The 27,385-nt window shown below is 36.9% G+C and overlaps 1 protein-coding gene across 17 annotated transcripts in view; it reads left to right on the plus strand.

Annotated features, from left to right (window-relative positions):
• Positions 1–27,385, plus strand: part of RBMS3 (RNA binding motif single stranded interacting protein 3) — a 715,503-nt gene that overhangs the window by 320,981 nt on the left and 367,137 nt on the right. For all 17 annotated transcript variants that reach the window (XM_033864509.2, XM_019946975.3, XM_033864512.2 and 14 more), the window contains one exon: positions 426–517. In XM_033864509.2, the coding sequence (XP_033720400.1) occupies positions 426–517 (92 nt within the window). The remainder of the gene's footprint in view (positions 1–425; positions 518–27,385) is intronic.

Raw genomic sequence — 27,385 nt, forward strand, 5'->3', positions numbered from 1 at the left:
GCTGGTTCTATCATGGCTTTTATTACCGTCAGTTGTTTTGAAAACTAACTTTTTTTTTTGAAAATTAACTTTCGAGATAAACTTCTCTTTATTTTTCAGCATTTTGTGTTCCTCATTCTTGCAGCAAATCCACTGAAGAAAGAAGAACATGGTTAAATAATATATTACCTTACTCACCAAATTAGTCTAAATCAGCTTGCTGATTACATAACCAATATCAAAAGCAACCTCTAGAAAATAAGCGAGTGACTATTTTATGTTGAACGATATTGTGGTATCTTTCCTGACATGTTAAGGGCCATAGATTGAGGTCTATGGTTCAAGCAGGGTCATGAGTGCAAGTTTGACCACAAACACACATTCTATTGGTGTGACAGAGATGCAGCTATTTGTGAGTACTAACCAGGGTCTTTGTGTTTTCACAGGGTATGGTTTTGTAGATTTTGACAGTCCGGCAGCTGCACAGAAAGCGGTAGCGTCTCTCAAGGCAAATGGCGTGCAGGCACAAATGGCCAAGGTAAGAATGGTGTTTCGATTCTGATTTTTTTTTCTTTTGTGATCATATATTTTTCCACTGCCATGAGCTGAATCGAATTGGAGTTTGCAACAATTTGGATTATGTTTACTTGTTAGGGAAAATAAGAAACCCCATGATAGCCTTGGCTTGGAAGAATCTGGCTAGTTTATTTCATTAATTCTTTGTATATATTTATTAATGTTCTCCTTTATTATAGTAACTTTATTAGTGATTTAAAGGCACTTGTGAAGTGCTCTGTTTTACCCCAGACCAGAGCGGTGTGTGTATACGTATGTGTGTATCTGGGGCTTTCACCAGTAAACAGTTTTGGAGGAGTACAGTTCTCAGTAAGATGTCTTTGATAAACTACGTGTTGAAAACTCCCTCACTCTCATGCTGCGGAGAGCCAATCGCTGAATGATGGGGTGGTCTAATCTGTGCAGGGAGATAAGTTTAACACAAATGTATGTTGTCTGTATTGCTAGAATTTCACTTCGGCCGTTATAAATAGAGTTTTCTTAGATAATAATTTCCTAAATATTAATCATTTTCAATATGCTGTGATTGTTTTGTAAAACAAGTAGTTTGGAACTTTCTACCTGAAATTATAATGCACTTTTATATTCAAGAAAACAAATAAAATCATTTATAATAGTTTTGTATCCTGATTGAAGTGGTAAATACAAGAATCTACAGACATGATAAAAGTGACATGCACACATATTGTGCACACAATGTCAACTTCCTGGTTTTGATATTGTACTAAAATTATGTAAGATATAACCTTTGAGGAAACTGGGTGGAGGGTACAGGGGATCTCTCTATACTATCGTCCTGTAAATCTATGATTATTTCCAAATAAAAAGTTTAAAAAATTAGTTATAGCATAGGGATGCTTGGTACATATTTGTTTTAAAATAATGGTCATTTTGGACCATTAATTATTCACATGCAACTTAAGTTTTCTGATTACTACCAGTGAATGTGTTGATCTTTGGATTCTCAAAAGTTAGGTAGAAAAGCCAATAGATCTTGAAATCCTGATCTAATGCTTTTATGCCATATTTATGTATACACTTACTCTTAACTATTCCCACAGAGAGCTGAGTTATATTGACTAAGTTGTCAAATTTTTGGTCATTTGGATTTTATTATCATTGCTAAAATTCTCTGATGACATTTTCCAATTTCAGCATCCAATAACTAGAGGTGGTATATTTGGTTTTCTTCATCTTCAGTTGTCTTCTAGCAAGCTGATACCGTCCCCTATCTGTTAACCTTTTGTTGTGGGTCACTTCCCGTGGAGATTACTTTGGTGGACTCATTGCCCTTTATGACACCTTAATTGTTTTTCAAGGTGGGATAAATTAGAATTTAAAATCTTTCAGCTGTGTATTTCTTATCATGATTGTGCCTGGAAGTTTTGAATTTGGTCATGAACTAAGATTGATGAAGTTAATCTTTGTAATTAATAAGGGAATTACATACGTGTCTTGGTTTAAAGGTTACTTGACAAGAGTCAAGTTACTTGGCCACTTAAGTAGTGGCTTCTTATGCCCAGCAAACAAGTGATAAAATTACAGTGGTTAGGTGTATGCAAAATATAAATTGAATTTCAACTGAAAGGCAGAACCTATTGACAAGAAAATGATGAAAAACATGCTCAAGAAAAACCCTTGTTATTGACATATCTTTGATCTAGTCTATAGATACACTGCCAAATTTTGGAAATTGCTAGATTGTGGCAGTTTAGAAATAATGATTACAGTCTGTATAATCTCCACTGTTTCAAATGTCCTCAGAACACACACACACACACACACACACACACACACATAGTGTTATTTGTTGGATAAAAACCACTTTTATCTTGCGCAAGAGGAAAAGAAAGTTGTCTTTGATTTTATAACTACTGAGGATCCATTGTGAATATTTTCCCTCTGTTTCTGAGCATTTTGGTACACAAGGAATCTCTCTCTCTCTCTCTCTCTTTATTTTTCACATACACACACACACACCAACCACTGGTATCTCATCTAGACAGAAAACTATCAAAGGGAAAATATTTTAAAGAGCTTCTAAAAAATCAGTAATTATAGTCAGCATCTTGACCCTTCCCCATGCCCACTATACACAGTAAGGAGATTCCAACTGGGATGCTTAAAGGCACTTATTTTATTTCTGGAGTTGCTTACAGATCTCTACCTTATCAATTATGCTGTCTGTGGAGGAGATTCTTATTCCCTTTTTCCTCACTGATTTTGAATGTAAAGCCCAGAGCTGTAGATCTACATCTGCCTACTGGAAAACTTTCAGCAGTAAATGACTCTGTAATTGAACTACTGGAAGCAAGTAAATAGCCTCCCTTTGACAATGAAATGGAACAAGCTTGACCACCTGTATTAGTAGATTTCTCACTGTGCTATTGGATTTCATGGCCTTATCCCCTGGTGATAATTGTTTATTATCATATAAACCTGCAGTCTGCAAGGTGTGGGAAACTTGCACTACATTTTTTGCCGTTTAAGTATCTACTGAATTGCCACCTGCATCCTTGTTCTTATCAATATCCTACTCTGCAGTCTGTGGGGCCAGATTTTAATAACTCCAGGATTTTTGAGCAAAAATGCCACAAATAACCGAGGTTCCCAATAGCAACCTGGAGCAAACATGAAATGCTCCAAGTGAATCACTTTATTTAGCTAACTTACTCCAATGTGTGCATATGAAATAGTCAACTGATTTGTCAACAAGGAGGAATTAATAACTCATCCAGTAAGTGGTAATTGATTAATAATGTATAGCCATTAACATAGACTGACATTTTCTGTGTACTTGCTGTTCTGCCAGAAAGGGTTTTTAGGGATCAAAGGGTGTTTCTTTTAGGAGAGCAGATTTAAAATATTTTATTAATACATAGTGATTAAGAGCATAGGTTTGGAGGGAGATATACTTGGCCTTGAATCCTGGCTCTCATACCACCTGGCTGTGTGACCTTGTCTAACTTATTTAAATACCTCTGAAATTCTCCAATAATAATACTTAGTTTATAGGACTGCTGTGAAAATTAACTAAAAATAAACACAAAGAATTTAGTATAGTGTTTAGATTACAATTCAATACATGTTAATTATTCAATAAATATTGTTATGCATTAAATTCAAATTTGTTACTGAACTTTCTGTAAATCCTGATATATGCTTTAAGTGTTACTTTATTTAAAAAGTTTTCTGAAATATACAATCAGTAGGATCAACGGACAAACATTTTTATTGCTTGCTAAGTGCCAGGCACTGTGCTAGGTGTTGGAGAATCAACACTGAATAAAACTGCTTTCTTATTCTGGATTTTCAGCATATAATTTATCTCCTGGGATTGCTACAGCTCTGGATTAAAAATATTGGTTGTTGCTACTCTTGCCAATTTTAGGGGATTTAAAAGATAGTCATTTGCCAAGGAATATGTCTCAAGCATAAAAGGAAAAGAGCTGAGAAAAACCAACTAACGATAGCTTACCTTGTAGGTGTTTATTTTACTCATTAAGAAAGCTGTAGATAAGCAATGAAGGGCAAAATGTTTTGGGTGCCATCAAGGGTCAAGGCTGCTCTGTGATTCTTTATATGTGGCTTTCATCCGTACATTTACATGTTCTTTTCTAAAGTACCACTTATTATATCCACATTTAAGCCAGGAAAAAGAAAAGGGCAAAAGGCTGAAGAATCATAAGGCTGATTCTGAAGTTTTAAAAGCTTTTCCAGAATCCTAGCTCAGGAACTTATGTTTACATCTCAATGGCCAAAACTGAGTCATATGGTTTCCCCCTTAGCTGCAAGAGATTCTAGGATGATGAGCATTTTAGCTTCTTGGCCTATAGTAGAGAAAATTAAGGGTCATTTATCTCCCTGGCTCTCCAACATACACAAACCCGTTCTTCCCATTTATACATTTTGGGTGACATGCATTCATTCTTTCCTGAAGGGAGCCCACCTCAAAGCCTCACCCTGTGACCACATCTGGGGATGACATCATCTCCATCAGACCCAGACTCAGATGCTCCTCTTGGCTTAGCAACTCATAGCTTTAAAAAACAAGTTATCTGTCTGTACTCCCACGATATAGAACGACAGAGAAACAACAGGAAGCATGAATCCAAGGGAAAACTACCACTTGGGAATAGAGAGAATGGAAAACAAACAGAAATCACTGATACTAATACATATCAAATTCTGCTGGGCAGGAGTAGAATTCTTGGTTTGTCAGTGTAGGATGTTCCTTGGTTAACCAGTTGCATCACCCATGTCTGCCATTCAGATGGGTCTTCCTTGCCCACTATCCCCCAGGGTCTCATGGTGGCCTCCCTGGAGGGCTGCATAGTTTTAGAAACTGAGTTTTTCTGGATGTAAATTTGGAGGCTCTGGAATGGCTCCACAGTCACCAATTATCACCAGCCAAGCCTTGAGTAACCTCAGGCTTAGCAGGCCTCTTTCTTATTTGCTTTCTGTCAATTCCAAGCATGAGAAAACAGAACACATCTCTTTCCCCTGCAGGGAAGGAGTCACCCCCTCCTCAGGGCCTTTAGATAAGGCTTTATCAGGTCTACAACAAAGACCGACATTCCAGTCACTAACGGTGGTTCATTCCACTGTGGTATATGTAGAAGAAATCAAAGTTAAATGATCACCAAAGAGACCAAGTATCCAAGAGGATTTCAGACCATCGGAAATAATATAAAGACATTGTGTCAACCATTAGGATAATAAAATAATACCATGTCAACCATTGTAGCGAACCAGATTGGTACCAGAGTAAAGGAATTCTTTTTTATAAATCAGTGACCTTAATCATAGTTCTTTTGGGGGAAAAAATCATTTATTTTGAGATCAGAAGAGATCATTAAAAAAAATCAATGAATATAGGAAAATAAATTCTGTAAATTCAAATATGTGTATGCATACAATTAATTTTTTAAAATGCATCACTTCTGTGGAGTCCTAACAGTTATATTCCAGTAGGAGAATTTTAGCTAATGAAAGAAGGACCTATTCCATAGAATATTCTAGACTTTTTTTCTGAAGTTCAACCACTAGCCTCATGATGTTGTCTATCAAAGCTACTCTTCTGAATGTAGAGGCACATACCAGGCTTCCTCAGCCAGACTCTTTCGGCCTATGACAATAATAATATTGCTTTTACTCTGGTTTTATTGCTTGGCTTTTATCATTTCCAGGTATATGAGAGTAAGAAGGCTATTTGATGTCCAGGGATCACTACATTGGTGGGACCTGCTGGTAAACCAGCAAAACAAGGAAATTTCTCAAAGGCTTTCACGTACGAAGGAGAGAGGCATTGTTCAAGGGAAATTTTAGTAACCATGGAAGATGTTGCTTCCTGTGACTGGGTGGAATAGTCAATCAATACATTTTATTTATTCCTAAGTATTGCATTCTCTTTGATGTGAATGGGATTGTTTTCCTTATTTCTTTTTCAGCTATTTTATTGTCAGTGTATAGAAAAACAACTGATTTCTATATGTTGATTTTGTATCCTGCAACTTTACTGAAGTCATTTATTAGTTCAAACAGTTTTTTAGTGGAGTCTTAGGGATTTCTGTATATAACATCATATCATCTGTAAACAAAGACAGTTTAACTCGTTCCTTTCCAATTTGGATGCCTTTTCTTTTTCTTGCCTAATTGCTCTGTCTAGGACTTCCAGCACTGTGTTCAAGAATAGTGGTGAGCGTGCCCACCTGTGTCTTTTTCCTGATCTTAAAGGAAAAACTTTGAACCTTTATCATTGAGTATGATGTTAGCAGTGGGCTTGTCATATATGACCCTTATTATGTTGAAGTATGTTCCTCCTATACCTAATTTGTTTAGAGTTTGCCATGAAAGGATGTGTATTTTGTTATTATTGCTATAAACTTCTCTTAGAACTGCTTTTTTTGCATCCATTGAGTTTTGGCATGCTGTGTTTCTCTTCCAGTTTTTTTCAAGATATATTTTTCTACTTTTGATTTCTTCTTTGACCCATTGATTTTTCAGGAGTATGTTGTTTAATTTCCTCATATTTGTGAATTTTTCAGTTTTCCTTCAATTACTGACTTCTAGTTTCATAACACTGTAGTTGAAAAATATACTTGGTATGATTTCAGTTTTCTTAAATTTGCTTAGATTTATTTTTTTATCTGACGTATCCTACAGAATGTTTCTTGTGTGCTCGAGAAGAATGTGTATTCTGCTGCTGTTAGATGGAATATATTTTTTCTATATTTGTCTTTTAGGTCCATTTGGACTAAGGTATACTTTAATTCAGTGTTTCCTTATTGATTTTCTGTTTGGATGATCTATTTGTTGTTGAAAGTGGGATAATATAGTCCCCTACTATTATGGTATTGTACCTATTTCTCCCTTCAGAAATTAGGATTTGCTTAATATAATGTTGGTGCTTTGATGTCAATGCATATATATTCATGATTGTTACATATCCTTGATGAATTGACCCCTATTTATCATTATACAATGACCTTCTTTGTCTCCTGTTACTATTTTTGACTTAAAGTTTACTTTGTCTGGCATAAGTATAGGTATTCCTGTTCTCTTGATTTCACTTGCATCAAATATATTTTTCCATCCCTGCACTTTGAGAGTATGTGTGTCCTTAAAATTGAAATGAATCTCTTGTAGGCAGCAGTTAGCTAGGTCTTTTAATCCAGCCAGCCACTCTATGCCCTTTGATTAGAGAATTTAAACCATGTACATTTATAGTAATTATTGATAGGTAAGGACTTACTGTCATCTTATTAATTGTTCTAGCTGTTTTGTAGTGCCCTTGTTCCTTTCTTCTTCTCTTGTTGCCTTCCTTTGTGAATTGATGATTACCTGTAGTGGTATGTTTTGATTCCCTTTTCTTTATCTTTTGTATATCTACTGTAGGTTTTGCTTTGCTTTGAAGCTTACATAAAATATCTTATAATAGTCTACTTTATCCTGATAACAACTTAACCTCACTTGCACACAAAAACTTCTTCTCACTTCCTTTTATATTTTTGATGTCACAATTTACCTCTTTTTATATGGTGTATTCGTTAAGAAATTACTATAGATATAGATGTTTTTAATACCTTTGTTCTTTGACTTTTATACTAGAGTGAAGTGGTTAACACACCACCATATTATAGTATTATTCTAAATTTGACTATATGCTTACTTTTACCAGTGCAGTGTATATATTCATATGTTTTCATGCTACTTTCATTTCAGCTTGAAGAACCCCTTTGTGCATTTATTGAAAGACAAGTCTAGTAATGATGAACTCCCTCAGCTTTATTTTGTGAGGAAAATCTTTATCTCTCTTTCATTTCCAAAAGAGAACTTTGCCAGTATAGAGTATTCTTGACTGGCAGGTTTTTATTTCTTTTACTGCTTTGAATATATTTTCCTTCTCTCTCCTGGCCTATAAGATTCCTACTGAGAAATTTGCCGATAGCCTTATCAGGGTTACCCTGTAAATTACAAGATTCTTTTTTCTTTCTGCTTTTAAGGTTCTCTTTGTCTTTGATTTTTGACAGTTTCATTAAATGGTCTTAGAGAAGATCTTTTAAGTTAAGTTTGTTCGGTGACCTATGAGCTTCATGAACTTGAGTATCCAAATCTGTCCTCAGATTTGGGGAGGTCTCCATCATTCTTTCTTTTTTTTTTGAATTTTATTTTATTTATTTTTTTGTACAGCAGGTTCTTATTAGTTATCCATTTTATACATATTAGTGTATATATGTCAATCCCAAACTCCCAATTCATCACACCACCACCACCCCTGCCACTTTCCCCCTTTAGTGTCCATACGTTTGTTTGTTCTCTACATCTGTGTCTCAATTCCTGCCCTGCAAACCATTTCATCTGTACCATTTTTCTAGGTTCCACATATATGTGTTAATATATGATATATGTTTTTCTTTTTCTGACTTACTTCACTCTGTATGTCAGTCTGTAGATCCATCCACGTCTCTACAAATGACTCAATTTCATTCATTTTTATGGCTGAGTAATATTCCATTATATATATGTACCACATCTTTAACCATTCGTCTGTCAGTGGGTATTTAGGTTGCTTCCATGTCCTGGCTATTGGAAATAGTGCCGCAATGAACATTGGGGTGCATGTGTCTTTTTGAATTATGGTTTTCTCTGGGTATATGCCTGGTAGTGGGATTGCTGGGTCATGTGGTAATTCTATTTTTAGTTTTTTAAGGAACCTCTATACTGTTCTCCATAGCAGCTGTATCAATTTACATTCCCACCAACAGTGCACGAAGGTTCCCTTTTCTCCACACTCTCTCCAGCATTTGTTGTTTGTAGATTTTTTTGATGATGCCCATTCTAACTGGTGTGAGGTGATACCTCATTGTAGTTTTGATTTGCATTTCTCTAATAATTAGTGATGTTGAGCAGCTTTTCATGTGCTTCTTGGCCATCTGTATTTCTTCTTTGGAGAAATGTCTGTTTAGGTCTTCTGCCCATTTTTGGGTTGTTTGTTTTTTTAATATTGAGCTGCGTGAGCTGTTCATATATTTTGGGGATTAACCCTTTGACCGTTGATTTGCTTGCAAATATTTTCACCCATTCTGAGGGTTGTCTTTTCGTCTAGTTTGTAGTTTCCTTTGCTGTGCAAAAGCATTGAAGTTTCATTAGGTCCCATTTGTTTATTTTTGTTTTTATTTCCTTTACTCTAGGAGGTGGATCAAAAGATCTTGCTGTGATTTATGTGAAAGATTGTTCTTCCTATGTTTTCCTCTAAGGGTTTTATAGTGTCCAGTCTTACGTTTAGGTCTCTAATCCATGTTGAGTTTATTTTTGTATATGGTGTTAGGGAGTGTTCTAATTTCATTCTTTTACATGTAGCTGTCCAGTTTTCCCAGCACCACTTATTGAAGAGACTGTCTTTTCTCCATTGTGTATCCTTGCCTCCTTTGTTATAGATTAGTTGACCATAGGTGTGTGGGTTTACCTCTGGGCTTTCTATCCTGTTCCATTTATCTACATTTCTGTTTTTGTGCCAGTACCATATTGTCTTGATTACTGTAGCTTTGTAGTATAGTCTGAAGTCAGATAGTCTGATTCCTCCAGCTCCTTTTTTCCCTCAAGATTGCTTTGGCTCTTCAGGGTCTTTTGTGTCTCCATACCAATTTTAAGAGTTTTTGTCCTAGTTCTGTAAAAAATGCCATTGACAGTTTGATAGGGATTGCATTGAATATGTAGATTGCTTTGGGTAGTAGAGTAATTTTCACAATATTGATTCTTCCAATCCAGGAATATGGTATATCTCTCCATCTGTTTGTATCACCTTTAATTTCTTTCTTCAGTGTCTTATAGTTACCTGTCTACAGGTCTTTTGTCTCCCTAGGTACTTTTATTCCTAGGTATTTTATTCTTTTTGTTGCATTGGTAAATGGGAGTGTTTCCTTAATTTCTTTTTCAGATTTTTCATCATTACTGTATAGGAATGCAAGAGATTTCTGTGCATTAATTTTGTATCCTGCAACTTTACCAAATTCATTGATTAGTTCTAGTAGTTTTCTGGTGGCATCTTTAGGATTCTCTATGTATAGTATCATGTCATGTGCAAACAGTGACGGTTTTACTTCTTTTCCAATTTGAATTCCTTTTATTTCTTTTTCTTCTCTGATTGCCATGGCTAGGACTTCCAAAACTATGTTGAATAATAGTGGTGAGAGTGGACATCCTTGTCTTGTTCCTGATCTTAGAAGAAATGATTTCAGTTTTTCACCATTGAGAATGATGTTTACTGTGGGTTTGTCGTATATGGCATTTATTTTGTTAAGGTAGGTTCCCTCTATGCCCACTTTTTGGCGAGTTTTTATCATAAATGGGTGTTGAATTTTGTCAAAAGCTTTTTCTGCATCTATTGAGATGATCATATGGTTTTTATTCTTCAATTAGTTAATATGGTGTATCACATTGATGGATTTGGGTATATTGAAGAATCTTTGCATCCCTGGGATAAATCCCACTTGACGATGGTGTATGATCCTTTTAATGTGTTGTTGAATTCTGTTTGCTAGTATTTTCTTGAGGATTTTTACATTTATATTCATGAGTGATATTGGTCTGTTAATTTCTTTTTTAGTATCTTTGTCTGGTTTTGGTATCAGGGTGATGGTAGCCTCATAGAATGAGTTAGGGAGTGGTCCTTCCTCTGCAATTCTTTGGAAGAGTTTGAGAAAGGTGGCGTTAACTCTTCTCTAAATGTTTGATAGAATTCACCTGTGAAGTCATCTGGTCCTGGACTTTTGTTTGTTGAAAGATTTTTAATCACAGTTTCAATTTCATTACTTGTGATTGGTCTGTTCATATTTTCTATTTCTTCCTGGTTCAGTCTTGGAAGGTTATACCTTTCTAAGAATTTGTCCATTTCTTCGAGGTCGTCCATTTTATTGGCATATAGTTGCTTGTAGTAGTGTCTTAGCATGCTTTGTATTTCTGTGGTATCTGTTGTAACTTCTCCTTTTTCATTTCTAATTTTATGGATTTGAGTCCTCTCCCTCTTTTTCTTGATGAGTCTGGCTAATGGTTCACCAATTTTGTTTATCTTCTCGAAGAACCAGCTTTAGTTTTATTGATCTTTGCTATTGTTTTCTTTGTTTCTATTTCATTTATTTCTGCTCTGATCTTTATGATTTCCTTCCTTCTACTAACTTTGTGTTTTGTTTGTTCTTCTTTCTCTAGTTCCTTTACGTGTAAGGTTAGATGGTTTATTTGAGATGTTTGTTGTTTCTTGAGGTAGGATTGTATTGCTCTAAACTTCCCTCTTAGAACTGCTTTTGCTGCATCCCATAGGTTTTGGATCATCGTGTTTTCATTGTCACTTGTCTCTAGGTATTTTTTGATTTCCTCTTTGATTTCTTCAGTGATCTCTTTGTTATTTTGTAATGTATTGTTTAGCCTCTATGTGTTTTTTTTTTTTTACATTTTTTCCCCTGTAATGGATTTCTAATCTCATAGCATTGTGGTCAGAAAAAATGCTTGATATGATTTCAGTTTTCTTAAATTTACTAAGGCTTGATTTGTGACCCAAGATTTGATCTATCCTGGAGAATGTTCCATGCGCTCTTGAGAAGAAAGTATAATATGCTGTTTTTGGATGGAATGTCCTATAACTATCAATTAAATCTATGTGGTCTATTGTGTCATTTAAAGCTTGTGTTTCTTTATTAATTTTCTGTCTGAGTGATCTGTCCACTGGTGTAAGTGAGGTGTTAAAGTCCCTCACTATTATTGTGTTACTGTCGATTTCCTCTTTTATAGCTGTTAACAGTTGCCTTATGAATTGAGGTGCTCCTATGTTGGGTGCATAAATATTTATACTTGTTATATCTTCTTCTTGGATCGATCCCTTGATCATTATTTAGTGTCCTTCCTTGTCTCTTGTAACATTTTTTTTGTGTGTGTGTTACGCGGGCCTCTCACTGTTGTGGCCTCTTCTGTTGCGGCGCACAGGCTCCGGACGCGCAGGCTCAGCGGCCATGGCTCACGGGCCCAGCCTCTCTGCGGCATGTGGGATCTTCCCAGACCAGGGCACGAACCCGTGTCCCCTGCATTGGCAGGCGGACTCTCAACCACTGCGCCACCAGGGATGCCCTCTTGTAACATTCTTTATTTTAAATTCTATTTTATCTGATATGAGTATTGCTCCTCCAGCTTTCTTGTGATTTCCATTTGCGTGGAATATCTTTTTCCATCCTCTCACTTTCAGTCTGTATGTATCCGTAGGTCTGAAGTGGGTCTCTTGTAGACAGCATATGTATGGGTCTTGGTTTTGTATCCATTCAGAGAGCCTGTGTCTTTTGGTTGGAGCATCTAAGCCATTCACGTTTAAGTTGATTATAGATATGTATGTTCCTATGACCATTTTCTTAATTGTTTTGGGTTTGTTTTTGTAGGTCCTTTTCTTCTCTTGTGTTTCCCGCTTAGAGAAGTTCCTTTAGCATTTGTTGTAGAACTGGTTTGTGGGTGCTGAATTCTCTTAGCTTTTGCTTGTCTGTAAAGCTTTTGATGTCTGCATCGAATGAATGAGATCCTTGCCGGGTAGAGTAATCTTGGTTGTAGGTTTTTGCCTTTCATCACTTTAAATATATCATGCCACTCCCTTCTGGCTTGTAGAGTTTCTTCTGAGAAATCAGCTGTTAACCTTATGGGAGTTCCCTTGTATGTTATTTGTAGTTTTTCCCTTGCTGCTTTCAGTAATTTTTCTTTTTCTTTAATTTTTACCAATTTGATTACTTTGTGTCTCAGCATGTTTCTCCTTTGGTTTATCCTGTATGGGACTCTCTGCACTTCCTGGACTTGGGTGGCTATTTCCTTTATCATGTTAGGGAAGTTTTCGACTATAATCTCTTTCTCAGGTCCTTTCTCTCCCTCTTCTCCTTCTGGGACCCCTGTAATGCAAATGTTGGAGTGTTTAATGTGGTCCCAGAGGTATCTTAGGCTGTCTTCCTTTCTTTTCATTCTCTTTTCTTTATTCTGTTCCACAGCAATGAATTCCATCATTCTGTCTTCCAGGTCACTTATCCGTTCTTCTGCCTCTGTAATTCTGCTACTGATTCCTTCTAGTGTATTTTTCATTTCAGTTATTGTATTGTTCATCTCTGTTTATTTGTTCTTTCATTCTTCTAGTTCTTTGTTAAACATTCCTTGTATCTTATCGATTTTTGCCTCCATTGTATTTCTGAGGTCCTGGATCATCTTCACTATCATTATTCTGAATTCTTTTTCTGGAAGGTTACCTATCTCCACTTCATTTGGTTGTTTTTCTGGGGTTTTATTGTGTTCCTTCATCTGTTACATAGACCTCTGCCTTTTCATCTTGTCTATCTTTCTGTGAATGTGGTTTTTGTGCCACAGGCTGCAGGATTGTAGTTGTTTTTGCTTTTGCTGTCTGCCCTCTGGTGGATGAGGCTATCTAAGAGGCTTCAGCAGGTTTCCTGAGGGAGGGACTTGTGGTGGGTAGAGCTGGCTGTTGCTCTGGTGGGGAGAGCTCAGTAAAACTATAATCCACTTGTCTGCTGATGGGTGGGGCTGGGTTTTTCTCCCTGTTGGTTGTTTGGCCTGAGGCTACCCAACATTGGAGCCTACCTGGGTTCTTTGGTGGGGCTAATGGCAGACTCTGGGAGGGCTCACGCCAAGGAATACTTCCCAGAACTCCTGTTGCCAGTGTCCTTGTCCTCCTGGTGAGGCATAGCCACCCCCCGCCTCTGCAGGAGACCCTCCAACACTAGCAGGTAGGTGGTTCAGTCTCCTATGGGGTCACTGCTCCTTTCCCTGGGTCCTGATGCACACAGTACTTTGAGTGTGCCCTCCAAGAGTGGAGTCTCTGTTTCCCCCAGTCCTGTCTAAGTCCTGCAATCAAATCCCGCCAGCCTTCAAAGTCTGATTCTCTAGGAATTCGTCCTCCTGTTGTTGGACCCCCAGGTTGGGAAGCCTGACGTGGGGCTCAGAACCTTCACTCCAGTGGGTGGGCTTCTGTGGTATAAGTGTTCTCCATTTTGTGAGTCACCCACCCAGCAGTTATAGGGCTTGATTTTACTGTCATTGCACCCCTCCTACCATCTCATTGTGGCTTCTCCTTCGTCTTTGTATGTGGGGTATCTTTTTTGGTGAGTTCCAGTGTCTTCCTATTGATGATTGTTCAGCAGTTAGTTGTGATTCTGGTGCTCTCGCAGGGAGTGAGAGCATGTCCTTCCACTCTGCCATCTTGAACCAATCTCTCCATCATTACTTCTTTGAATAAGCTTTCTGCCTCCTTCTCCCTCTCTTCTCCTTCTGGAACTTCAGTAACTTGCAGATTGTTTTTCTTGATGGTAATCCATTGTTCACTTATTCCATCTTTACTTTTTAGTCTTTTTTCTTTCTTCTCCTGGATAATTTCACAAGTCTTGTGTAATTCACAGTTCAATTTCACAGATTCTTTCTTCTGCTTGACGCATTCTGCTGCTGGTAGTCTCAGCTGCATTTCATTTAATTTATTGTATTCTTCAACTCCAGAATTTCTGTTTGGTTCTTTTTAAGTGGTTTCTATATCTTTGTTTTCTCATTTTGTTCATGTATTATTTTCCAGATTTCACTTAATTGTCTTTCTGTGTTTTCTTTTGGATCATTGATCTTCTTTAAAAGAGCTATTTTGAATTTTTTATTGGGTAGATTGCAGATGTACATATTGTTGGGATTGGAGATTATTGTGACCCTTTAGTGACGTCATGTTTCCTGGATTTCTCATGTTCCTTGATGTTGTCTACTGCTGTCTTTGCATTTGAAGTGGCGGTCACCTCCTCTAGTCTTTACTGTCTGATTATGGGAGAGAAGTACATTCCCTCAGCCCTGCTAGGGATTCTGAGGCTTTTTTGGACTTTCTGTGGATATACCTGCCCATGCTTCTTGCTCCCTCTTTTGGCAGAGCTCTCAAGCTTGTTGCCTTCTTTTGATCCTACAGCACACTACCTGGGTGCTGACATCCTCTCTTTTGCTTTCTCCAGTGTGAGGCTAAAACTCAAGTCTGTGGTGTCTTCCTGGCCTGCAGGTTCAGGTTTACTTTCCATGTGTGCTCACTAGCCATTTTCCAAAACTCACTGTTATCACCACCAGGAGTGCACAGTGTGGGGGTGGGGGTGGCTGAGACACTCAGAGTTATGGGCCAGGCAGGGTGTCCCTAGTGCCTTGCAAGTGGACTTTTGATGGAGTTCACAGTGCCGTTAGTAGGATCCTCATCCCTTTTAACACCCTTTGAAATTCCTATCTGCCACTTTCCCAGCCTCTTTCACACCCCAGTCATGCAGCTCAATAATCTGGATGTGACAAGGAGAAATGTAGTGTCCCCCACAGCTGGGGAAGCTGGGCATTCACACGCATGCTCATCCTCCTTCTTGGGTGAAATCGCAGGGCAAGATGGTCTCTCTTGGCACTAAACTGTGCCACCTTGGGGGAAGACTGGCATGAGTAAAGTCAAATTTTTTTTCTCACCCTCTCCAGTACATCCAAACTTGTATTATTTGGCTCCAACTGTGTGCTGTAACTTTTCGACTAGAAACCTGGACTTCAATAAAGGCTCTCTCATTCATGAGTGATTGTCTAAGACATTGTTCTCAGGGGCTCCAGGACTATAGCTGAGAGGGACTGGTGCCAGTTCATGAGCCCCTGCAGCATCTGCAGCTGGGATTGGGCTCTGTATTCCTATTACCTGATGCAGAGCTGTGTGAGACTCCTTTCAGGTCCTTTGCTGGATCCCACAGCTCCTGCAAAGGCACTTTTGTCTGTGGATGGATGCCAAATTGTTGTTGAGAGGGTGATATGGGTGAGGGATATCTTACTTGGTCATGTTGTGACGTCACTCTCTGGCTATTTAATTTCTAAAGTGAAAAAGCAGACTGGACAAAAATCATTAATGCAGTGGACTTCTGAGTCTTTTAGAGTTTCTGACTTACATAGTAGTAACTTAATGAATTTTTTTGAATGAAGGAATGAATGAATGAACAAATGAATAACCAGTGTTGTTTATTATAATAATTTTCAACTCTGATAAATCCTTGTGACCTTGAACTAACTTTTGCTCTGGAATATTCCTTTAATTCATTTCCCAACCAGTTATCTGGGAGGACGTAATTCCTGAGTTCACCAAAAATGGTTTGAGGTAATCATTCCAACTATGGATTGGGGGTGATGGTGTTTATTGGATACGATGGACATGTTTGTTTCTTAAGAAGATATATGCCAGGGATTTGAAAATGATGATGAATAGCTCTTACATTTTAAAAACCTTAAGGAAATTGGGTATGCAGTTGCATATGCATACATGCGTGCACATACATACATCTACAAAATATTTATTTTTATTTTTTTAACATCTTTATTGGATTTACAATGGTGTGTTAGTTTCTGCTTTATAACAAAGTGAATCAGCTATACATATATCCCCATATCTCCTCCCTCTTGCATCTCCCTCATACCCTCCCTATCCCACCCCTCTAGGTGGTCACAAAGCGCCGAGCTGATCCTAAAGATGTTTAATTAACATCATTTTCCCATGCAATTACTCAATAAATACAAAAATATTTGACAGCTTCACAGCCTGTCTACCCTTTGCTTGAAAGTGGAGCTTAAAGTTAAGTAATAACAAAATTAAATAATAGGCCTCTGCAATCTCTGATTTTCTGTGCATCACATGAGTTGAATCACTTCAATATTTATGGGAACTATTCATGAATGCATTACACAGGGGAGAGATAGAAATTTGAGTGTTGTGAGTGAGCTAGCATCATATCCAGCTGGACTCCTTCCCCCACAACTCCAGGACACACATTTTACCCACTACTTGAATTAATCAACCACACCATGAAACTCAGGGTCTCCTGGCCAAATCAGTTGGGGTTGACATTCCAACTACGTGAGCACATCTGCTCATGCTCCATATATATCTAAGAAATATTCCAAACAAAAAGGAAATGTTCAACTTCAGGAAAATGGTGAAATTCAAAACAAATACAGACTTTCTTTCCCTACTGAAATTCTTTTTTTTTTCTCTTAATATCTCTGGAAAAGTGACTTACGCAACTTTTCGTGCAAGACACTTTTAGGTGAAGCGATACTAAGGGCTATTTTTTTATACTGATAAATAACTTTTATCCTGGGGCTTCCCTGGTGACGCAGTGGTTGAGAGTCTGCCTGCCGATGCAGGGGACACGGGTTTGTGCCCCGGTCCAGGAAGATCCCACATGCCGCGGAGAGGCTGGGCCTGTGAGCCATGGCCACTGAGCCTGCGCATCCGGAGCCTGTGCCCCGCAATGGGAGAGGCCACAACAGTGAGAGGCCCGCGTACCACAAAAATAAATAAATTTTTAAAAAATAACTTTTATCCTTTTTTTTCTCATACTGCTGAAAGACTTTAGCTTTTAGGATCCATTTGGTAATAATATTTTTATGTCAGACATAGACTATCTTCCCTGTTATTTACATTTAAGATAATTGAAGAGAACTGCTTGATAAGCCCAGTGCAAAAGGAATTTTACATAAAGATATTTACTAATTTGAAGGTAAATTGCTTGAGAGGTGATAGACTTTGCTGAAATTATTGTTATTCAAAAATATAATTCATATTCTATAAGAATAATGGCATATTTTAGGGATACTGACATTCACATATATATTCGTAGGGATCTGGCTTTAGAAGGAACGCTGGTCAGTTATTTGTGTAAGAAATTACACCAATTTTTAAAGATACAATATCAAACAAAATAAGAGTATTCTTGTTGGAGAATACTTTGGTGTTGAATACAACACACAAAAGTCTGTATTCTAAACTTCCAGAAAATAAAAATTCTGATTTACTAATGTGGAAGTCATTCAAAGTATCTACCCAGTTCGGTTTCATAATCCCTGAAGTAGCTACTCTAAATTCTCCCATGAAATATACAAGATAGAGGAAAAAATAACCAATACATAACTTTGAAAAACCAAGATTAACAGAAAACAAATTTCTAGAAACACTCAAGAATACCATATTCAATACTGACACCTTGGAGCAGAATTGAGATTCTTAACACCCCACTACCTTATTATTAATTAGTTTATACAACTAAGTCTAGTTTTCCTTGGTTCTCTCCTTGCTTAGCTGCTAGAAGAAGATATTACATGCAAACACACAAACAAGCCCACATCACACACAGCATGTTGTCAAATACCAGCATCTTCTATTTTGATTGTCCTTGCTGAGCATCATATTCATCTGAGGAGATTTTTTTCATTCTTTTTATGTTTTCAATAAAGAGTATCTAAAAGCAGAATCTGGGAATGTGTATTTTTAAAATGTTTCTTCAGTAATTCTGAAGGTTAACCATATTTGTGATCAACCTCTCTAGAAGATTTAAAATGTGCAAAGGACCAAAAATCTACAAGGATTGGAAAAGTTTGAGTCCAAATTCAATAGGACAAAATCCAGAAACATTAAGCTATGGAGAAAAAGGAACTTAGTGAACTGAAGAAATATTACAAAGAAAAGAGTGCATTAACAGAATTAGATTCCATACTGGTGGTACTTAGGGACAGAGTTGACACCATAGAAAATTAAGTCTGTCTTGAAGATTTGATTAAAGAAGCTCTCCCAGTATGCAGAAAAACAAAATTGTCAAATTTTTGGAAAAATGAGAGAGAATATGATATGCATGGAGGGTAGAGGGTGGAGATCCAATGTAACAGCCAGCATATCATCCAGAAGGAGAAATAAGCTGAAACAGAAGCAATAGCCCAATATGTCAATTGAAGCCATCTTTCCAGAGCTGATGCATCCTTTCATGGAGATTGAAAGAATTGAAAAAATTCCAAGCAAAATGAAAAGACATAATAGCTATAGATATTTTGGGATCATTTAAACAGTTAAATAAAGTATTTTAAATGTACATACATCCATGCAGGGGGAAAACCGTGGTTACCTAAAAAGGGCACAAAAATTAGCTCCTTTTGGGCTTTCTTGGTGGCGCAGTGGTTAAGAATCCACCTACCAATGCAGGGGACACGGGTTCGAGCCCTGGTCTGGGAAGATCCCACATGCCGCGGAGCAACCAAGCCCGTGCACCACAACTACTGAGCCTGTACTCTAGAGCCCGTGTGCCACAATTACTGAAGCCCGCACGCCTAGAGCCCATGCTCCACATCAAGAGAAGCCACCGCAATGAGAAGCCCGCACACCACAACCAAGAGTAGCCCCTACTCGCTGCAACTAGAGAAAGCCCATGCACAGCAACGAAGACCCAATGCAGCCAAATATAATTTAAAAAAAAGTAAATTTAAAAAAAAATTAGCCCTTTTTACATATTTACTATGAGGCTAAAAATCAGGAGACAATGGAGTAATGATTACTTACTGTTGGAGGTAAGACCACAAAATTATATATTCAGTCTTCTAAATGAAGCCACAGAAACACTATCTAGTTGAAGTGTAAAGCTGATCTTCTTAATATACATAGTGATTACCTCACTTCATAAATATTCTTAAATTCAAATTTAGTAAATAAGAAAAGACATGAGCTGACAAGTCACAGGTGAAATATACATGGACAATAATGTTAAAAATAATCATAAATATTACTAGTAATAAAAGAAATATAAATAAAAATAAGATATTTTTATTATCAAATTTACAGTGATTAAAACAAATAAAAGTATCATATTTTGGCAAAGTTACTAATTGTTGACATGCAAATTGGTCTGAGTTTTCCAGAAATTACTTTGTTGAGTTTGACCTATTCATTTCCTTCTAGAAATCTAGCTTTAAAATAATACAACATGCAGACCAAGACCTATTGTAGAAATAATTTTAAGTGTGAAAAATTTGGATGATCTCAAATAGCCGAGAATAATTGTGGTAGACATAGTCTTTGTAGAATAGTGGTTTAATAGGTTATAGCAAACCTGTAATTCATCTACTAAAATGGTATTTTTGAAGCATATTTAATCTTAAGAGAAACACACTCTGAGTTCTAAAGAAATCCAAAAATGCTGTGTAAAAGCTCTTTGGTGATTTGTTCTGTTCCATACTGCTCTAAGTTCCCAAAATTTTAATAGTTTCACCAGCATAATTACACTAGTACACTGTTAGCTTTCCTTTTTTACACACTTCCCTTCACTTGAACTTTCTGACCCTTTCTCATATGTATTTGACAAAAGAACTACAGATAGAGAGTTATTATATCTTAGGTGGAGGAAATGGTCCATGGATTAATGTCTGCAATGTGCAATTTTGGCAATCAAGGCTCACCTCAGCCTTTGCTGGGACACAGGAAACCAGCTAATGGCTGATAATGTCCAGGAAATTAGTAACTCGTGCATATGGTAAATGCTCTGTTCCCAGCCAAATGATTTGTTTAACTGATGGCTAGAGTTCTCATAGGAACTGTTAGCAAAGTGGAATAGTAGGGCTTTATTAACCGGACTATGTGCTAATCCTTGTTTTTCCCTGATTGAAGAATTTTACCATCATATCCAACACAATGGGAAACTGTATACCTAGTCAAGGTGTTAAAGGCACCAACATTCTATACTCAAAAAGGACCTTTTTATTTTAACCCTACTATTATCATAGTTTTCTTGTCACATGGTTTTCTTAGTTTAAAATTCTGTAAAATGAATCATGAATATTGTTTAGTTGTGAGAAAGGTATTAAATCAGATGTCACTTTGCTTAATGTCCTATTCCTGTCTGTTCGTTTTGTCAGTGATGGTGCTGATTATTTATAATCCATTGTTTGCATTCATTGATTTTCTACAGAGCATCAGGCCAGCCTCATGACCTATGTTTTCATGTTCATATCATCTCATTTAATCTTCCTACCCTTCTCTTTCTGCCCCCCTTTCATAGTCAGCATTCACATTTCCCTCAAGCCACAGTTCAAGGGCTAGCTCCTCGGGAAATCCTAATGACACCCTAGTCTTTTTATATGTTTTCATAGAACCGTGTTCAGCTTCATAGACTCTATGTTCACAATTTGTAATTTAAGTCTTATATGGGAGATAGTTGGATACAGTCCCTTTGCCACCCAGAGTATAAAATTCATGGGGGCAAAGACCATAAAAGTGCCACCATTGCACAGCATCTGTCCAGCAGATAGCACAGAATAGTAAACATTTGTTGAATGAAAGAACTATGTGGGGTTATCATTATTTGGGTTTTACAAGTGAAGAAATTAAAGCTCAAAAATTTAACTTAACCAAAGTCATACAACCATTAGTGCATCAGAGTTTTTTTGATTGAGTAGGACACTGAAAGCACTACAAAATCTATTTGCTTTTTGTATCAAAACTGAACTTTATTAAATATTTACCACTTCTTTGTATAGTCTTTTAGAGCACTGATTCTCAGCTAGAGACAACTTTTCACCCACAGGGACCATCTGGTGATGTCTGAAGATGTTGCCAGTTGTCACAACTCAGGGCAAGGGTGCTGCCAGGATCTACTGGTGTCCTATGGTGCAGGAAAGGGCCGCTCCCCTCTGCATTGGCCTCTTCAGCTACCTACCTTCTGCCTTTCTTCCTTCTTCATTGATTTACTCAACATATTTGCCTAGGCTTATTGGTATGTGGAGAACCAATGGTGAATAAAACACAGTTCCAGATGAAAGTAAACTTAACGGTCTATAGAGAATTGCAGATAAGTGAATAGGTAATTATCATATGTGGTAAACAGTTATCTAGAGGTACATACAGTGGCACATAGTGGAGACAACATTGCTCTCCTGGAAAAAGTAACATCTAAGCTAATGTCTAAAGGATGATTTAGAGAAATGGTTCTCAACGGCAATTTCTAGAAAATTTTGGGGGGTCACAGTTGTGGTGAGGGGTTGCTATAGTATCTAAAGGGTAGGTATAGGCTAGGGTTGCTGCTAAACATGCTACAGTGCGTGGAACATTACCTCACCCCCCCCCCAGTACATACACACAACAAGGAATTATTTGGTCCAAGATATCAATAGGGTTGAGGTTGAGAAATCCTCTTTTAGAATGATAATGCTAGGTCATTGTGATGTCATCACTACATTTTTAAAATCCAACTTAATTTTGTTGTCCTCAATATTTTTCTAAGTTGCAGTTGGCAGTAAAATAGTATCTATCTATCTAGTCATCATCTATGACTTTTCATCTTATAAGTGATGGGAAACTATGTGATTACTTAATGGAAAATTAAAATTTTAATATCTTTAATGATATATCATACTTAATAATAATTGATCATACCCCTTCCTTTTTAATTTCTATCACAGTCCAATCTTAATCCTCTATGGCACTTCCATTTTTAGTCTAGTTCTATGACCACACTCTTTCTTGAGGCCAGAGTCCGTGTTTGATTCACTCTTCATATTTCCCTCATGGTGGGCTTTCAAATTTTTTATTGGAAAACGGCACACCAGTTAATTCTCTTGGAGAGGCTGAACAATTAAGTCTACTAAAAAGTAGAGATCAATGGATTAAAATACTTACTATACTGTAGTACCTGCAAATGGGCCCACATAAGAAATTTTTGATCACTAAAAATTCTTTCAGTTAGGATTCTGAAGTCACATATGATTAAGCTCCTTCTGGATAACATGCTCTGAATGTTAGAATTTTTTTCAGGAAATGCCTCTGTTTCTTTATTTTTTAAGATCCATCTTATTTGTTGGAGATCATTCATTTTCCTTCAGGGGTAGACCACTAGAAGAGTTGAAATTTGATTGACATTTGCCTGTCAGCATGTCCTTTTAAAAAGGATAGAAAATGATGATTAATTAAAATTCAGGTGCTTTCAGATATATTTTGGCATATCGGTTATGCTGACATACTCTCCCAAAATAAAGCAAAAATAAACCATATAATGATTTTATTTCCTTTTTACTTTCACGTTGATAACTTGATTTTGAGATTTTTTTCCCCTCTGTGCAGGCACTACAACTTTCCCATAGCTGGTTTTTATAACTTGCATTGAAGATGATGATTCTGTTTCTTCTCTAAATATTTTTAGTGTAATACTTACATTCTGCTTATATTTTTGTAAATTGTTTATCCTCATTTACTTTTTCTTCTTTAAAATACAACCTGAAAAACACATTGTGGATTAAGTGGGGCAGCTATACAGGATATAAATATTTAAGCTGAAGGAAAAAAAAAAGCACTACAAATGTTTATTGTTAATGACATTGATGTGGTGGTAAAAAGGTCAATGCACCAGCATAAGGTTGAAGAGTTTTTAATATAGACAAGTCCCCACCTCTAGACTGTTGTACATTTCAATCGACAGGATAATAATGTGTAATTTTATAGGGATTCCTTTGCATTTTCCAGAATTCTAAATGAATTCATAAAAGCTCTGAGTTCCTCTTAACACTGATGATTCCTAATTATAGCATGGATTGGGGAATCATCATTGTACCTCGTGTACTTCATGGCAGACCCTCGTAGAAGAGGAAGTGGGGTTGAGATGGGATGCAGATAACAAGGGTTATCCAAGAAGAATATAGAGAAAATAGAAGTGAGATAAGATATAACATTTCTTCACAAGTTGATGAACTAACAAAAATAAATCATGGATGTCTCTTAGCCTTGGTCTCGGCAGTTCAAATTCTGCAAGGGGAAAAAACGGTACAGCTTTCTGATTCCTTTTCCATATTCTCCCTAATTTGATTTTAATGGGTGGACATAATGTGTGTGTCTCCTGCAGACTCCAGTGACTTATGTCCTTTCACACTAATACAGCTAACATGGTCATTGCACTTCCAAAGATTTTGTAATAACTAGTTAGGAGCTGGTCTGCTATAGCAAGTTAGGTGTGTTATATGGTCTTCTTGCTGTTTGCCCCTCTTCTTGGTTTTGTTAAGGTGTGAAACAAGGCAGGTTTCCTTTTTGCTGCTTGTAGGTATCTTAGGAGTTAAGATACTAGCTTTGGTGAAACTCACAATTTTCAGTTTCCGACTTACTAAAGCTATTGCTAAGTAGGAATTTTGTTGATTTGTGCATGTGCGTCAATACTATGAAGTTGTGAATTACCTGTCTCTACTATCTTTGAGTTGTACAATGATAAATTAGATCACAGATGACTGTCTTTTCTCACTACTAGTTTTTGTTCAACACAAACTCAGTGGTCTTATAACACACCTTTTGGGTGGCTGTGTAATTGATGGTTAAAGACTGTTTTGTTGGGATCTGACTCACAACAAGGCGTGTGCAAATATAAATGGATCAGGGACTCCCCTGGTGGTGCAGTGGTTAAGAATCTGCCTGCCAATGCAGGGGTCATGGGTTCGAGCCCTGGTCTGGGAAGATCCCACATGCCGTGGAGCAACTAAGCCCGTGTGCCACAGCTACTGAGCCTGCACTCTAGACCCTGCGAGACACAACTACTGAAGCCTGTATGTCACAACTACTGAAGCCCGCGTGCCTAGAGCCCATGCTCCTCAACAAGAGAAGCCACCACAGTGAGAAGCCTACGCACCTCAACGAAGACTAGCTCCTGCTCGCCGCAACTAGAGAAAGCCCATGCACAGCAACGAAGATGCAACGCAGCCAAAAATAAATAAAAAAAAAAATCATGCCAAAGTCCAAAGTCAGGGAAGAACCCACAGTGAAAACGAAACCCGTGTGACCACCACCCAGATTTAAAAAAATATTCAAGATACAAAACATTTCCAGGGACTTCCATGGCAGTCTAGTGGTTAAAACTTCGCCTTCCAATGCAGGGGGTGCGGGTTCGATCCCTGGTCGGAGAGCTAAGATCCCATGTGCCTCGTGGCCAAAAAACCAAAACATAGAAAAGAAGCAATATTGTAACATATTCAATAAAGACTTTAAAATATATTGTCCACATCAAAAAAAAAAAAAACCCCAAAAACAAAATGTATCAGGGCTTGGCTTACAAATTGGTAGACATTCTAGCCAGGTCATTTTTCACACCAAAGAGTTTTCTTCTCAGGGGTGTTTAAGTGTGTTTAACTTCCTTAGATCATCAACGTAAATCTTCCTGGAGCCCAGAGTACCCAGAGTATTCAGTAACCCACAGACTCTTGCATCAGAGCTAGAGCAGGGGATGGTTTGCTCATATCATAAGAATCTTTCCTCAGACTCTCAGAGTACAAAGCATCTATGAGAAGCTGCCATGTGTAATTTCTTATAACTCAGGTTGATTTTATAAGCAGAACATACGACTATGTTGTATGTATGCAATCTAAAATCACAACTCGTCATCAGTGGACGTGAGAAAAACCAGCAGCCAGATTAAACGTTCACATCTGTTTCTGACTTTTTCTTTACTATTCCTTTTCTACTTGTTTATTTATTCTTTCATCTTCTAGAGCTCACTTGCAGACAAATGTTGCTAATGCCAATGTTTAAGAAAAATACATGGGGAGAAACGTTCTATCCATTTTTTCTTTAAATTGTACTATTTTTCTTTAAATTGGGAAAATAATCTTCACTATATCAATGGAGAGCAGAATTCTTTCACGTGAAACACAACTTTTCCATAATATTCAATCCAAGCAATGACAAATAATACAAGATACAATAATTTTTAAAAATCTGAAAGAAAAAAAGAACATTCTTTTTCACAGCTTGACTCAACATTAAGTATTCTGTTAAAGTCTGTGTGGTAAGATGTTTTGGAAAACAGCAACCATCCTATTTGGGATTCCAGAATTGCTGTATTTGATACATTTTCAAGATACTGTAAATTTAACTTGTCAATTTATTACAAGTTTTAGATATTCATGAGATGTTTATGAGTAGAAGATGTAAATGGTAAACCATTAAAATTTTCATTAAATTTAAATTTAATTTCAAGGTCCCATTTTATTTGCTATACAATTGGCAAAAAAAGATTGCCTATTTTTAGTTTTCTGGATTTTGAAGTTTTTCCCAAACACCTTTTCGTAAAGAAATAAAGAAAATTTAAGCACTTTACATTTTTACTCCACTTTCAGAAAATTCATATCTTACTCTTGTATTTTTCACATCTTTCTGTGCCTGAGGTTACCAATCACATTATATTAAAACTGAAATTTATAAAAATTCATTAATGGTTTTAAATATTGTACTCATAAATTTTAGTTTATCATTTATTTATGATATTAATTCCTTGCTGCTGGTTTCATAGGAAAAATAAACTTTGTTGAAAAAATATGCCTACAAATATTTTATGTATTTTCACCTTTATTTTAGAATTCCTCAGAAGATACACAAATGCAGAGAAAATAGTATAATAATTTGGTATAAGGAGCCTTAACGTGTTCATCCCCTAACTACAGCGTTTCTCCTACTGTCAGTCCTATTCCATCCAAGCTTTCTCAGTTTCCTCACACCACTAGATCACGTCCCAGACATCATATCAGGTTATCTCTAAATATTTCACCATTTACCTCTACCAGCTGAGGATTTGTATATACTCATGAAACTACTCCTGAATGAGCTATTTTTTAAAAGCTGTTTTAATTTTTGTGGAAATATTTTAATACATTTGATAGGGTGCTCTCAGTTAAAATCAAATTTAAATCTTTCCAACAAAATAATTGAGAATTATCTGGAAAGAAATGACTTAAAACTAAATGTAATAATGCTAATGGAATATTAAAGGATAAGGCAGGATATATTTCGTCTCAAATTCTTAGCTTCATTGTTTCTGAGTCATATGCTGCTTAACTGTCAAGACTATACGATTTTGCAGAAAACTTCCCAGGCTAATCCCCTTGGGGTGGGTGTTTTAGTTCTTCTGTGCTATTGTTTAGATGAGAGGATGTTCTCTGTCACTTACATGTATCACTCACCTAAGTTGTATACATGTTTTTTTATATATATAAACTGCTAAGACTAGAAGAATGTGGTCAAGGCAAGAATGGTTGAATATATTCACCAAAACTGTTTAGGGAGAGCACTGCTTAATTACACTTTAACCAGAACAGCTGAGAGGCAGAAGGTCCAAATGTTTCCTGAACCAGTGTAGAGATTCAGTGTGTACATGTCTCTCTTCGGTCTTCCTTGCTTGGCTAGGGGAGAACATTAGAGAGCAGCCAGGATTCTTCTCGTGTGCTAATAGAATGCTTGGATTGTGTGTTATGTGTTTCATTCATATTCTTTACATGTAACATTCACTGCAGTGTTGGTATTAGCAGAGTACTTGCTTCTCAAAAGTACTCTGTATATTTCAGGACCCATGGTGTTTATTTCAAACCTGCTGTGGATTGATGCTTTTGTAAAATATAATAAAAATGAATTCAGAAAAATGAAATAAAAGAAAGCAGAGACAAAATACAAACCCCATTTTATTATTATTATTAATTAGTTTTAACATAT

This window comes from Tursiops truncatus, chromosome 10 (genome assembly GCF_011762595.2).
Source record: "Tursiops truncatus isolate mTurTru1 chromosome 10, mTurTru1.mat.Y, whole genome shotgun sequence".
Classification (NCBI taxonomy): domain Eukaryota; kingdom Metazoa; phylum Chordata; class Mammalia; order Artiodactyla; family Delphinidae; genus Tursiops; species Tursiops truncatus.